The sequence below is a fragment of the Plecotus auritus genome, assembly GCF_963455305.1.
Source record: "Plecotus auritus genome assembly, chromosome: 5".
NCBI lineage: Eukaryota > Metazoa > Chordata > Mammalia > Chiroptera > Vespertilionidae > Plecotus > Plecotus auritus.
In genome coordinates, this window is record NC_137776.1 from 76,207,195 (window position 1) to 76,221,662 (window position 14,468).

Genomic DNA, 14,468 nt, shown 5'->3' on the forward strand with positions numbered 1-14,468 from the left:
GTCATTGAGCATCTTTTAGTATGTATATTGGCCATCTGTATGTCCTCTTTGTAGAAAAGTCTATTCAGGTCCTTTGTCCATTTTTAAAAAAATATATTTTTATTGACTTCAGAGAGGAAGGGAGAGGGAGAGAGAGATAGAAACAACAATGATGAGAGAGAATATACCTCCTGAATGCCCCCTACTGTGGATCAAGCCTGCAACCCGGGCATATCCACTCTTAGAGGTTATAATAATAATAGTATTCCACAATATAATACATATATATATATATATATATACACACACACACACACACACACACATACATATATATATATACATATATGTGTGTGTGTGTGTGTATATATATATATATATATATATATATTTATAAATATATATATTTTACAGAATAATTTCCCATACAAGTACTTTTTATCCTCATGATATTTCTACAAGGTATAAAAATTTTAGAGATTGTATTGTAACTTGTTTTTCTTCCTTAAAATAGAGAAAATTTATTTGAATCTTGTTAAAGCCTACTCAAACTCTAGGGCAGAGTAAAATCAAGTCCACACTTTGTAAGCACAGATCCACTAATATTTTTATAATATCATTCATTTTTTATGATTAGGGAATTAAGAATATTTTCCACCTAAAATAATTATTTAGCCTTAAGCTCATTCACTTTATACTCACTTTCATTATTTTAAAAAATATACACTGAGTGGCCAGATTATTATGATCTCTGAACGCATAATAATCTGGCCACTCAGTATATATATTAGAGGTCCGGTGCATGAATTCGTACATGGGTAGGGTCCGGCCAGCCTGGCCAGGGGGAAGGGACATGGGCGGTTGGCTGGCCTGCCTGCTGGTCAAACTCCTAGTCAAGGGGACAATTTGCAATTAGCCTTTTATTATATAGGATATACACTGAGTGGCCAGGTTATTATGCATTCAGAGATCATAATAACCTGGCCACTCAGTATATATATATATATATATATATATATATATATATATATATATTTCTAAAACTCCACATTATTTGCATATAAACAATTTTTCCCTTAATGTAATCTTTCTTTAGAGTTGATTAATATATCTTCCTAGTTTCCTCTGATCTGTGCCAGTTTTTAAGGTCTGTTTTTTTTGTTTTGTTTGGTTTGGTTTTGTTTTCATGACCTTGACATTCTTGAAGAGAACATCTCGGTTCCATTTTAAGTTTTCTATTTATTTATCACCTATATTTCAGAAGTCTAAGATTAATTAATTTCTGACACCACATTCTATATTTTGTCACAGTGCAAAACAAACACAAATGTGAAGAAAATTATTTTGGTTGTCCTAGTGGAAGATGCATTTTGAATTCCTGGATATGTGATGGTCAGAAAGACTGTGAAGATGGACTTGATGAATTACACTGTGGTGAGTGAGACATTATATGTTGCTTTAACTTTATAAACCATATTATTATTTATATACTGATGTTCACTTAGATAGGTATTTTATTCAAAATACTGCTAATTGGTTTAACATCAATTTTTATTTTTGTTAAATAATATAAAATAGTAAGATTAAATAGAACATAAAAACTTAAAACAAAGAATTACAATCACCTGTTCTAGTCTTTTAAACTTTTCTGTTTTTCTTAATTATGTCCATCAATTTAAATTATATACTTACACCTTAATTGTTTTACTTTTTACTTTTAGATGCTAATATATTTATTTTCTGATATGAAAAATGAGGATTTAGTTCACATTATTTGTCAGACTCCTCTTATCTATAATTGACTATTATTATTCTAAATGTTTCTATTAATTGTGTGGATAACTTTAAATAGTATGCTTAAAACTAGATTTTATTCTTCATCACCTACCGTTTAATTTCTGTGTGTGTACAGTTCATTTCACTTGGCAAGGCAAGAAAGCGTTTTTAAAATTTATTTAATAAAATGTATGGTTTTATTTTTTATTTTCACCCAAGTATATATTTTATTGATTTAAGAGACAGAGGAAAGGGGAGAGAGAGAGAGAGAGAGACAACATTGATGTTAGAGAGAAACATGAATCAGTTATCTCCTGAATGTTCCCTGACCGGGGATCAGGGGTTGGAGCAATGGCAAGACGAAAACTTTTGAAAATATTTTATAGTGTCAAGATAAAAATTTTTATTTTTACAGCAATTTATATTTTGAAGACTTTAATTTGGAAGGGTTTTATTTTTGGATCTTTCATAGTTATAAAAAAGATGAGTGGAAGAACAGGCTGAAGGTGGAGGAGAGCAATCACAAACCTGGCTTTGGAAATAAATGGAGTGTACTATTCCTAATGCATAATTTGGTCATAACATACCAACCGCCCTGCCAATAAATTTGGATGTCATTAGTCAGACTTAAGATTTCTCAAGTGAGAGAAACAAAAACATCAAAATAATAAGTATGTATAGATATGTTTAGCCATCAAGCTAAAACCCCCTCAGTCACCTGATTTTTAAAAACAAAAATATATGCTGATGTGTCCACCATATTGTAACCTTGCCCAGGATATAACTTTTCTCTAATTGTTCAAAATATATTAAAAATTATAAAGAATAACTAGACCACCCCTGGAATATTTATTTTATATCTGTTCATCGCACCACACTTTTTTTTTTTTTTTTTAACGGCAACCTGGAGATGGCCCCACTTCCTGGTCCAACTCCCCGACAACTCCCAGTACCATCATCATGACTAGCTCCAAGTCAAACCCTGTGAGAACTGCAGTGAAGGAACAATGCTGCTAACCTGGAAACTCGGAGGGAATATGCAAGCTGTTGTCAAAATACACTGAGTGGCCAGATTATTATGTGTTCAGAGATCATAATAATATATAATATTATTATTATAATATGTAATCCTATATAATAAAAGGCTAATATGCAAATTGTCCCCTTGACCAGGAGTTCAATCAGCAGGCAGGCCGACCAATGGCCCATGTCCCCGCCCCCTGGCCAGGCTGGCCGGACCCCACTCATGCACAAATTCATGCACTGGGTCTCTAATATATATATATATATATATATATATATATATATATACACACTGAGTAGCCAGATTATTATGTGTTCAGAGATCATAATAATCTGGACACTCAGTGTATTATAGAGCTGTCACAGAGAAGAGGCATTTGCCTTGTTTTATTAAAGTATTGTTGATTTTAGTAAAGTCTAAAGAAGAATGTTCTTACTCTCATATTTGTCCTAAGATGGTCCCAAATATTTTCTTTTTTGTTTGCACCTAAAACAGACATTCTTGTTTGTTTTCTAGATTCTTCTTGTTCTTGGAACCAATTTGCCTGTTCTGCACAAAAATGCATATCCAAACACTGGGTGTGTGATGGAGAGGATGACTGCGGAGATGGACTGGATGAAAGTGATAGCATTTGTGGTGAGCTGTTCCTTTTTGCTCTCACTCAGTTTTTAGATGCATGTTACATATGTCCTATCATATAAGAGTACACAGAAGACCTTGTTTTCTATTTATCTTAGCATTAAATTTATTTATACAGTTATATGTATCTGTTTTTATTATTTTTATGACAGTGTTATTCTTCTATTTTTATATATACAGTTGTTATTCAATGTTTAGGTTTCTTTTTTAATATTGACACAGTGAACATATTTGCAAATTTTATTTCTAGTCTTCAATGCTATTTTGGAATAGATTTCAATAACTGGAATTATTTGGGTCAAATGATCAAATTTTTATGGTTCTTAATATGAATTGTTAACTTGCCCTCCAAAATTATACCAATTTATACCACACAAGCCACACTTGTATGTGTGTGTTACTTGTATGTGTGTGTACATTATAGTAATCATTATTATTGATTTGTTTTCAATGGTAAATAAGGAAGGAAGCTATTATATACTATTTTGAAATATATGTAAAAACACACACAATACGGTGTACATACAATGTGTTGTAGAACTGTGCACCTGAAACCTGTATAGTTTTGTTAACTAGTGTCACCCCAATAAATTCAATAAAAAGGAAAAAATAAAACTTTCTATTCTTTCATATAAAATAAAGTAAAATTCAGCTTTGTATAATTAGAGGTATAGTTTTAACATCTATATTTAACTAATGTATGTTAACTACACAGCTAATATAATTACTTTTAAATAATCACAAACATTTAACAAACAATTTATATGGAATTAACTGAATTTCTTAAGGGGTAAAAAGAAGGTAGAAATATTATTTCTATGAATTTATTATACTTGACAAATATGTAATTTATTTATGTCTATTTCTCTCTGATCTGTTTCTATATATGTTTGTATTTATAGATATACTAGAGGCCCAGTGCATGAAATTCTTGCACTGGTAGGGTCCCAAGTGGCTGCCAGCTGCCGACTGGGTACTCCCTCCCTTCCCCTGGATGGCCCCACTCCCTGTTCCAACTCCCCGACAACTCCCAGTTGAGGGGACAATTTGCATATTATGCTTTTATTATATAGGATACTCTTTACTCATTATAAAAGCTGTATTTCATAGCTCTTTCATCCTCATATTAGAGAGAAAAGTTCCTGAATCATTGAATAAGGTGCACAAATAGAGTTAAGTAGAGAGGAGCGGCAAAGGGCTGAGGTATGGAGACATGCGCACAGAGAGGAAGGAAAGCTGAGTGCCTGGCTGACTTTCTCTGGCGTGAGGGGAAAGGAAGCCCCCGACTGCACAAACCCCAGTTCCGACAGCACTGAACCCCATTTCCGGGTGAAACCCCATGGGCCCAGGCTCATACAGGGGGAGTCTGGACTGTCAGGTAGAGAGAAAGGCACACGGAGACTCGGGGGAGCCATGGAGGGCAGGGGTCTGGGGCGCGCGTGCATGAGTGCTTGCAGAGAAGACTGAATGCAGAGGTTGCTGCAGGCATTCCCTAGCGGAAGGGAGTCAGAAACTCCTGACTGCACTGAACCCTAGTTCTGACTGCACTGAACCCCAGTTCTGGGCGAGCCCCTGGGGACCCATGCTCTTACGGGGAGAATCTGGACTGTCAGGCGGAAACTCAGGGAAGCCACAGAAGGCAGAGGTCAGGAGGCGCACACGCAAGGACAGGGCTGACGGGAAGCCAAGACTGTCTGCTCCGCCCTGAGACTCTGCCCCATCCAAGGTGAGCACAGAGGATTTTGCAATTTTGCAAGTCTAATCCTATAAGGCTGTCTCCAGCACCGAACTTCTCCCAGCGTAGACACAGCTGATCCTCACAGCCAACTGGCCTGGAGGTCAATTCCTCCCAATGATACCAACAACAATCAAGTCTTAACTACAACAAGACTATACACACAGTCCACAAAGGGGTACACTAAGAGAGTCCACCTCAGGTTAACTGGGGAGGCCGACCCACTGGGCCATATAGGAAACCTAGCAAACAAAGCTACCCTACCAACTCAGGGAAGTAGTGAAAATGCGGAGACAAAGAAACAGATCACAAATGAAAGAAATGGAGGAAAACAAACGACTGGATATAGAATTCAAAACCACGGTTATAAGGCTTTTCAAGAATATCCTAGAAAAGGCCGATAAATTTAGAGAGACCCTCGAAGATATGAAAAAGGACCAAATATAAAATATTATACAGAGACCCAACAGCAGACTAGAGGAACGCAAGAATCAAGTCAAAGATTTGAAATACAAAGAAGCAAAAAACACTCAACCGGAAAAGCAAAAAGAAAAAAGAATCCAAAAAGTTGAAGATAGTGTAAGGAGCCTCTGGGACAACTTCAAGCATACCAACATCAGAATTATGGGGGTGCCAGAAGAAGACAGAGAGCAAGATACTGAAAACCTATTTGAAGAAATAATGATTGAAAACTCCCCCCCCCCCCCCAGTGAAAGAAATAGACTTACAAGTCCAGGAAGCACACAGAACCCCAAACAAAAGGAATCCAAAGAGGACCACACCAAGACAAATCATAATTAAAATGCCAAGAGCAAAAGACAAAGAGAGAATATTAAAAGCAGCAAGAGAAAAACAATTAATTACCTAAAAGGGAGCACCCATACGATTGTCAGCTGATTTCTCAACAGAAACTATGCAGGCCAGATGGGAGTGGCAAGAAATATTCAAAGTGATGAATAGCAAGAACCTACAACCAAGATTACTCTACCCAGCAAAGTTATCATTCAGAATGGAAGGTCAGATAAAGAGCTTCACAGATAAGAAAAAGCTAAAGGAGTTCATCACCACTAAACCAGTATTATATGAAATGCTGAAAGGTATTCTTAAAGAAGAGGAAGAAGAAAAAAGTAAAGAGAAAAATTATGAACAACAAATACATATCTATCAACAAGTGAACCTAAAAATCAAGTGAATTAAAAATCTGAGGAACAGAATAAACTGGTGAATATAATAGAATCAGGGGCATAGAAAGGGAGTGGACTGATAATTCTCAGGGGGAAAGGGGTATGTGGGGTACAGGAAGAGACTGGACAAAAATGGTACACCTATGGATGAGGACAGTGCAGGGGAGGTAAGGGCAGAGGGTGGGATGGGAACCAGGTGGAAGGGAGCTATTGGGGGAAAAAGGAGAAACAATTGTAATAATCTGAACAATAAAGATTTATTAAATTAAAAAAAATAAATCCTCAAAAAAAACAACATCAAATAGAGTTAAGTATACTTACCAATTTATTAAATGTCAGGAGTCTGGCCCACTCTTTAGGTTATGGAGACAGGTACATAAGATTTTATAATGTGCAAGCTAACCTGAAGTTCTCTGGAAATAACATAAAACTGGAGCTATCTTTTGAAATCAGACACTTTATTTTCTTGTATTTAAATTAACCAAAATTTACCTTTTATTTATACAGCTGAAACAACTTAGTTATTCAACAGATAAAGGTAAGTATAAAAAGATCACTATAATAAAGCTCTGAAAAGAAAAAGAAATCAGCAATAAAGTAGATCCTGGGCAGTGCCTTTTAACGACTTTGTTTCTATTTGCTATTAATTCTTTCTTTAATTTTAACAGAAAAATTAGCTCCTTACAATGGTTTGAGCAAGTTCCCAGTCTTTACAATAATGTGGACTCTTTGTTTAAACTTACCTTAAATGGCTCCATTGATAGCTCTATTTTTTTCTGACTGGACACTGTATAACAAAATGGATAAATACCCTGAAGTCATACAGAGTGGAATTTTCCAGTTCTGTGATCACGGGCACAGGCCCATTTTATTCCTTAAGTCTCAAGCTGCTTACTAGTAAGTGGGTACAAAATGATCTATCTTTTTGTCACTCTTGGGATTATCTAACATGACCAGTGTGTACTATATAAATTAATTTGTTCCCTTCTCTTTTGTTATATTTCTTCTGCTTCCGCCTTTATTTTTCAGTTATTGTCATGTCTATCATTATTGTCACTGGCAATATCTTTATTGTTGTGCCCATTGTTATTGTCATGCCTGTATCTATCAGTGTCCTGAGAATATTTTTAAAGGATTAAAATCGTAAAGGACATGTTTACCTGTTTTCAAAACACCCAGTCACTTTAATTTAATTACAGACTGAATTTTGTATACTAACCACCAAGCTGGTGACACATAAAAATCACTGTTTTAGACCAAACATCAGTCAATGATCCAAATCTAATATTTTATTATCGGAAAGGAACTTTATAAGTAGTTTATCTCAGAGGTTCTCAACCTTTAGTGCACAAAATGTCCTTCTCAGAAGTGAGTTGAAATGTAGATTCTTAATCCCCATCTCCAGATATTCTAATGAGGGCTGTAAGCACAATCTTCCTTAAACAAAGATCTGTGGATCCTATCTGGAAATCATAGTGTAGTCCATTCCATCATTTGATCATAAAAAAAGAGAAACTCACAGAGGTTAATTCCAGGTATATTTGCCGAGGTCTCTCGGAGGATCAGAGATGACAGAGCTAGGACCAGAATACAGATTTTTGAAATACTCACTAAATAAGAGAGTAACTTTTACCAATCAACCTTGTATCTGAATATGTGCATGGGAGGGATCTGGTGGAGTTCTTTCAGCTCGTCTTCCTTCTCCCTGGGGATTCATATCCCTGAGGAAATCAGTGTGTCTTCAGATGTTTTTTCCTTTGGCCATTTTCTTTCCAATTGACTATGATGTTTTGACATGCTCGTAACATAAACTGTTGAACAGGATCAAGGGAGCCAGAAAATTAGCTGCACGAAGCCTTATGCCATTTCATAGTTTGAGGTATCTGAGTAATTATGTAGTCATAACCTATATTTACAGACAGTGAAATTCAGACGCCAGTCTTCTCCAAAGTCAGACAGAATTAAATTTCTCAACAGCCAAATCAATGCTATGTCTATTATGCCTACCTCTTGAATAAATTAGGGTAATAATAAAAACATAGGCAAGAAGCAGAAAAAAGTTCATTTTTAAATCTCAATCTTAATAACAAAAATATTACAGAAATTAGAGCACAAATTGAGAGTATAATAGTGAAAGTAACACTATTTTCTTATGGCAAGCTTGAGAAGATAGATGAGAAAAATAAATAATATAAAAATAAATTCTGTAGGAAGATAATTTTATTTCCAAAGGTACTAACGACATAACAGGTAGCAGGTAAATTCATTTTTAAATGAGAGCAACATTTATGTAATAGAGTTTTCATTATTTTCTCCAGTAATAGATATCATATTAAACTTCATTCTATTAACACTTATCCTCAATCAAATGAACAAATCTGAATTATCTGGGGGATTTTTCAGCATTCACTTGCCATTCTGTTCTCCAAACTAAAGTATATGCCAGGGAAAGGCCTATTTGTGTTGGAAAAGCTCACTAGGGGGTTCTGTTTTGTCCCCCTACTACCCTCTCATATTACAACATGGCATTGAGAGCATTTTCTGCTCCTAATAAATCTGTGGCTGAGAAGATGATAGTGACAATCCAGTAACCCATGTTGATTAGTCCTTTAAATGTTTGGAAACAAATATCTTTACTCACTCCACTCAGTCTTTTTCTTCCTGGGGATATTAACGTTTTCTGCATAATGCTAACACTATGATTTTTAGAATCTTTTTTATAGGCAGCTTTTGATCACAAGAAAAGTGAAATTAAAGAATAGTTGTATTTGAGGATCCAATTACTAATTGACTCAACAATATATATATATATATATATATATATATATATATATATATATACACTAATAAAAGAGAAAGATGCTAATTGACCGTACCTCCTCTACGCCCACAGCCAATCAGGAGTGATATGCAAATTAACTCAACAAAGATGGCGGGTAAATTTGCATATGTAGGTGGCGCAGGCAGTGCCTGACGCCACCAGCTGGATCCAAGCTGCAATCGGGGACCCGGGCAGGCGGCGGGGGCTATTGCGGCTCAGACCCAGGCAGGCAGTGGGGGCGATCATGGCTAGGACCTGGGCAAGCGGTGGGGGTGATCGCGGCTTGGATTCGGACAGGCAGTGGGGGCAGCGCCCGATGCCGCCAGCCGGGTACAAGCTGCGGGGACCCAGGCAGCCCCTGCCAAGGCCTGCCCATGGGGTCCAGCAGAGCGAGAAAGCTGGCAGCTTAGAGGGCATCGCTCATTCTGGAGCCCCAGCTTCCTCATCCCAGCTGTGGAAACTGACAACAGGTAGGAGGAAGTCCCACCCCCACAGAATCAGCTGTTGGTCACACAGCTCTCAAAGGCCTGACAGCCAGGACTCTCATTCACCTGTATCTCAGTAGATACAGGTGGCAGTAGAGAGGTGGGACTATGTTCCAAGAAAAACTGTGGCAGTAGAGAGGTGGGACTATGTCCCAAGAAAAACTGTTGATACAATGTAGCTCTGCAGCAGAAAGATGCCGACATTATCAACAGAAAATGTCTGAAGAGCAATGTGCGTCTGATCTTGAAAGAAGGCGACGCCTGCGACAGAATGTATCTGAAGAGCAGCTATTGGGTAAACGTCGCTCTGAAGCCGAAAAACACCGGCATCATCGACAGAAAATATCTAAAGACCAACGTGCCTTTGAAGTTGAAAGAAGGCGGTGGCAAAGACAGAATATGTCTAGAGAACAGTCATCAACATGTACAAGCAATACTGGTAGGAACTGCCTTTTCAGCCAAAATGGAGTACATGAGGATACAATTCTCGAACATGGTTGTGATGGAATGACTGTTAGATGTGAATTTTGCCTATCGGCCAGAGTACAAACGAGTTTAAAGTATTGTGATGCTTGGCGATGTTTCAAAAAGTTGTCTCTATAAAAAAGAAGGAATTCTTACCATTTGCAGCAGCATGGATGGACCTGGAGAGCATTATGTTAAGTGAAATAAGTGAGGCAATGAAAGAAAAATACCACATGATCTCACTCATTTATGGAAAATAAAGAGCATTATAACCTGATGAACAAAAAGATACATACAGAGGCAGTAAAGCACCAAACAGACTGTCAAATTACAATGGGAAGGCTGTGGAGTGTTGGCATGGGGGGGAAAGAGATCAACCAAAGGACTTGTATGCATGCATGCATATAAGCACAGCCAATGGACACAAGACACTGGGGGGGGGGGATGAGGGCATGCGACAAGGGTAGGGGAGGCTGGGGGAAGGTCAATGGGGAAAAAAAAGGAGATATATGTGCTACTATATGTAATACTTTAATCAATAAAAAAAAGAATAGGAAAAAAAGTTGTCTCTTAAAGCAAATATGAGATCAGAGGATTCTGCTTATAGCAAATGGTTAGTAAGACTTGGAGATGGCAAACTTGATAGCAGTTTTTATATAGGAATGGATATTATTGAAATCCCCCATGAAATGATTTGTAATGGCTCTATTATTGAAGCCACCTTTAGAAATAGTAGATCTATAGATAATATTAAAAATATATCTAAATGTGCGATTCTTTGTCCAAAAAATGAGCATGTTCAAAAATTAAATGAAGAAATTTTAGATATACTTGATGGAGATTTTCACACCTATTTGAGTGATGATTCCATTGACAACAGATGATGCTGAAAAGGAAAACTTTCCCATCGAATTTCTTAATAGTATTACTCCTTCAGGAATGCCGTGTCATAAATTAAAATTGAAAGTGGGTGCAATCATCATGCTATTAAGAAATCTTAATAGTAAATGGGGTCTTTGTAATGGTACCAGATTTATTATCAAAAGATTATGACCTAACATTATCGAAGCTGAAGTATTAACAGGATCTGCAGAGGGAGAGGTTGTTCTGATTCCAAGAATTGATTTGTCACCATCTGACACTGGTGTCCCATTTAAATTAATTTGACAACAGTTTCCCATGATGCCAGCATTTGCAATGACTATTAATAAATAACAAGGACAAATTCTAGACAGAGTAGGAATATTCCTACCTGAACCCGTTTTCACACATGGTTAGTTATATGTTGCTTTCTCTCAAGTTCGAAGAGCATGTGATGTTAAAGTTAAAGTTGTAAATACTTTATCCCAAGGGAAATTAGTCAAGCACACTGAACGTGTTTTCACTCTTAATGTGGTATACAGGGAGATATTAGAATAAGTGTAATCACTTTATCAGTCATTATTTGCATCAATGCTGTTTTTATATCATGAGTTTGTTATTGTTGTTATATCATTTTGTTATTGTTTATTTATTAATGAAATTATGTATTATTTTCATATACATTGTACTCATTTCCTTTTATCTCTCACACTTTTATTATAGAGAAAGGGCAAATAGCAATATTAAAATATTTCCTCTAATTCCCTTTCAATGTGCATGAATTTCGTGCACCGGGCCACTAGTCCTATCTAATATAAGAGTAGTATGCAAATTAACCATCACTCTGCTACATCCACAAGCCATGCCCACCAGCCAATCAGGAGTGAGTATGCAAATTAATCCAACCAAGATGGCTACGGCCACGGAGAGAGCAGGAGGCTTGGGTTTCCCTGGCAATGGAGGAAGCCAAGCTTTCCACACACCCTGACAGTCCCAGGCCTCCACTCAAGGCTACAAAGTTTCAATTGTAGAAGATAAATAAATCCCAACAAAAATGGCTGCAGCTGTAGAGCAAGCAGGAGGCTTGGCTCTGCTCAAGGCTACAAAGTTTCAATTATAGAAGATAAATAAACCCCAGATACCAGGGCCTCTGCTTGGGTTGCCAGGGGACCAGGCCTGCAGGGGAGGGCAGTTAGGGGTGACCAGGCCTGCAGGTTAGGGCAGTTAGGGATGAGCAGGACTGCAGGGGAGGGCAGTTAGGGTCAAACAGGCTGGCAGGGGAGCAGTTAAGCATCAATCAGGCTGTCAGGGGAGTGATTAGAGGGTGATCAGCTTGGCAAGCAGAAGCGGTTAGGGGCAATCAGGAGGCAGGCTGGTGAGCAGTTTGGAGCCAGCAGTCCTGGATTGTGAGCGGGATGTCCAACTGCCCATTTAGGCCCGATCCTACCCGCCCCCATGCACGAATTTCCTGCACTGAGCCTCTAGTATATATAAAAGGCTAATATGCAAAGTGTCCCTTCGGGAGTTTGATTGCTTGTTCTGACATGGGCTGACCACCAGGTGTTGGTGCGGAATAAAGGAAGGCAGGAAGGCCCTGGCTGGCAGCCAGCAGCAGGGGAAGAAAGGCCCCGGCCAGAAGCTGGAAGGTCTTGATCGACCCTGATTGCTGGCCAGGTCTAGGGACCATACCTGTACACAAATTTCTGCACCAGGCCTCTAGTTTTTATATACATAACAAAAAAAAGGAGCCATTCAATATGTATAGCTATACTTGGGACTAAGGAAACATCCTGAGAAAGAATCATTTTCTAATTTTTTTTTATGATTACCCTGTGCCCATGTAAGGAGGAGCAAAGAGGAAGCATCTATGACCTTTTAAATTTACAAGTCAATAAGCATTTATTTTTTTGCAATGTATATTTGAAAAACAACATCATTCAAATAAAGGGACATTACATTGATAAAGCAGAGAAAATATAGGTTCTGTTTATCTGTGTGTGCAAACAGAGAATATGCATACATTTACTCTTTTCAACAACACAGAGTGGGGATTAGCAATAATGGCAGTATTGGTTAAGACAAGGTGCTTAGATTTGCAATTTCCTTTTCTGTGAAATGAGATTAATAACAGTCCCACTGTTTGGGGTTATTGTGAGTATTAAATGAGTCATTATGTTAAGTGCAAATCCTAATATGTTCAGTTCTTTTAAACATTTCTTTTTCATTTTATCCTTAATTGTATGACATTTCTATGCTTTGCTATATTTTACAAAGAGAAAATATCATTATTTTCAGCCATGTAGCTTTAATAAATATAACTGAAACTAGAGGCCCAGTGCACGAAATTCATGCATGGCGGGGGGGGGGGGGGGTGTGGGTAGTGTCCCTCAGCCCAGTCTGCACCCTCTCCAATCTGGGATCCCTTGAGGGATGTCCGACCACCCATTTAGGCCCGATCCCGGTGGCTTGGACATCCCTTTCACAATCCAGGACTGCTGGCTCCCAACTGCTCGCCTGTCTCTGCCTGATTGTCCCTAACAGCTTCTGTCTGCCAGCCTGATCACCCCCTAACCACTCCCCTGACAGCCTGATTGCCCCTAACTGCCCTCCCCTGCCAGCCTGATTGCCCCTAACTTCCCTTCCCTGCCGGCCTGGTCACCCCTAACTACCCTCCCTTGCAGGCTTGGTCACCCCCAACTTCCCTCCCCTGCTGGCCCAGTCACTCATAACTGCCCTCCCCTGCTGGCCTGGTCACCCCTAAATGCCCTCCCCTGCAGGCGTGGCCCCACCAACTGCCCTCCCCTGCAGGCCTGGTCTCCCACAACTGCCCTCCCCTGCAGGCCTGGTCTCCCACAACTGCCCTCCCCTGCAGGCCTGGTCTCCCACAACTGCCCTCCCCTGCAGGCCTGGTCCCCCACAACTGCCCTCCCCTGCAGGCCTGGGCCCGCCCAACAGCTGCCCTCCCTGCAGGCCCAGTCAACCCTAACTTCCCTCCCTGCTGGCCTGGCTCCCCCCAACTGCCCTCCTCTGCTGGCCTGGTCCCCCCCAACTGCCCTCCCCTGCAGGCCTGGGTCCCCCCTAACTGTTTTCCCCTGCAGGCCTGGTACCCCCCAACTACCTTCCCCTGCACTCCTGGTCCCCCCCAACTGCCCTCCTCTTCCAGCCTGGTCAGCCCTATCTGTGCTCCCTGCTTGCCTGATTGCCCACAACTGCCCTCCCCTGCAGGCCTGGTCACCCCAAACTGCCCTTCCCTGAAGGCCTGATCCTCCCCTCTGCCCTCCTCTGCTGGCCTGGTCACCCCTAACTGCCCACAACTGCCCTCCCCTGCTGGCCATCTTGTGGCAGCCATCTTGTGTCCACATGGGGGCAGCCATCTTGTGTGTTGGAGTGACAGTCAATTTGCATATTACTCTTTTATTAGATAGGATTATAAAGGGATGCATTTTGAGAGAAAAATGTGTAACTATCTATAGGAGAAGGATAATATTGGATGATTCCA

At 39.2% G+C, this 14,468-nt stretch overlaps 1 protein-coding gene across 2 annotated transcripts in view; it reads left to right on the forward strand.

Annotated features, from left to right (window-relative positions):
- The window catches only part of LRP1B (LDL receptor related protein 1B), a 1,782,191-nt gene that overhangs the window by 1,495,259 nt on the left and 272,464 nt on the right, over positions 1–14,468 (forward strand). For both annotated transcript variants that reach the window (XM_080670835.1, XM_080670834.1), the window contains exons 50-51: positions 1,291–1,413; positions 3,296–3,415. In XM_080670835.1, the coding sequence (XP_080526961.1) occupies positions 1,291–1,413; positions 3,296–3,415 (243 nt within the window). The remainder of the gene's footprint in view (positions 1–1,290; positions 1,414–3,295; positions 3,416–14,468) is intronic.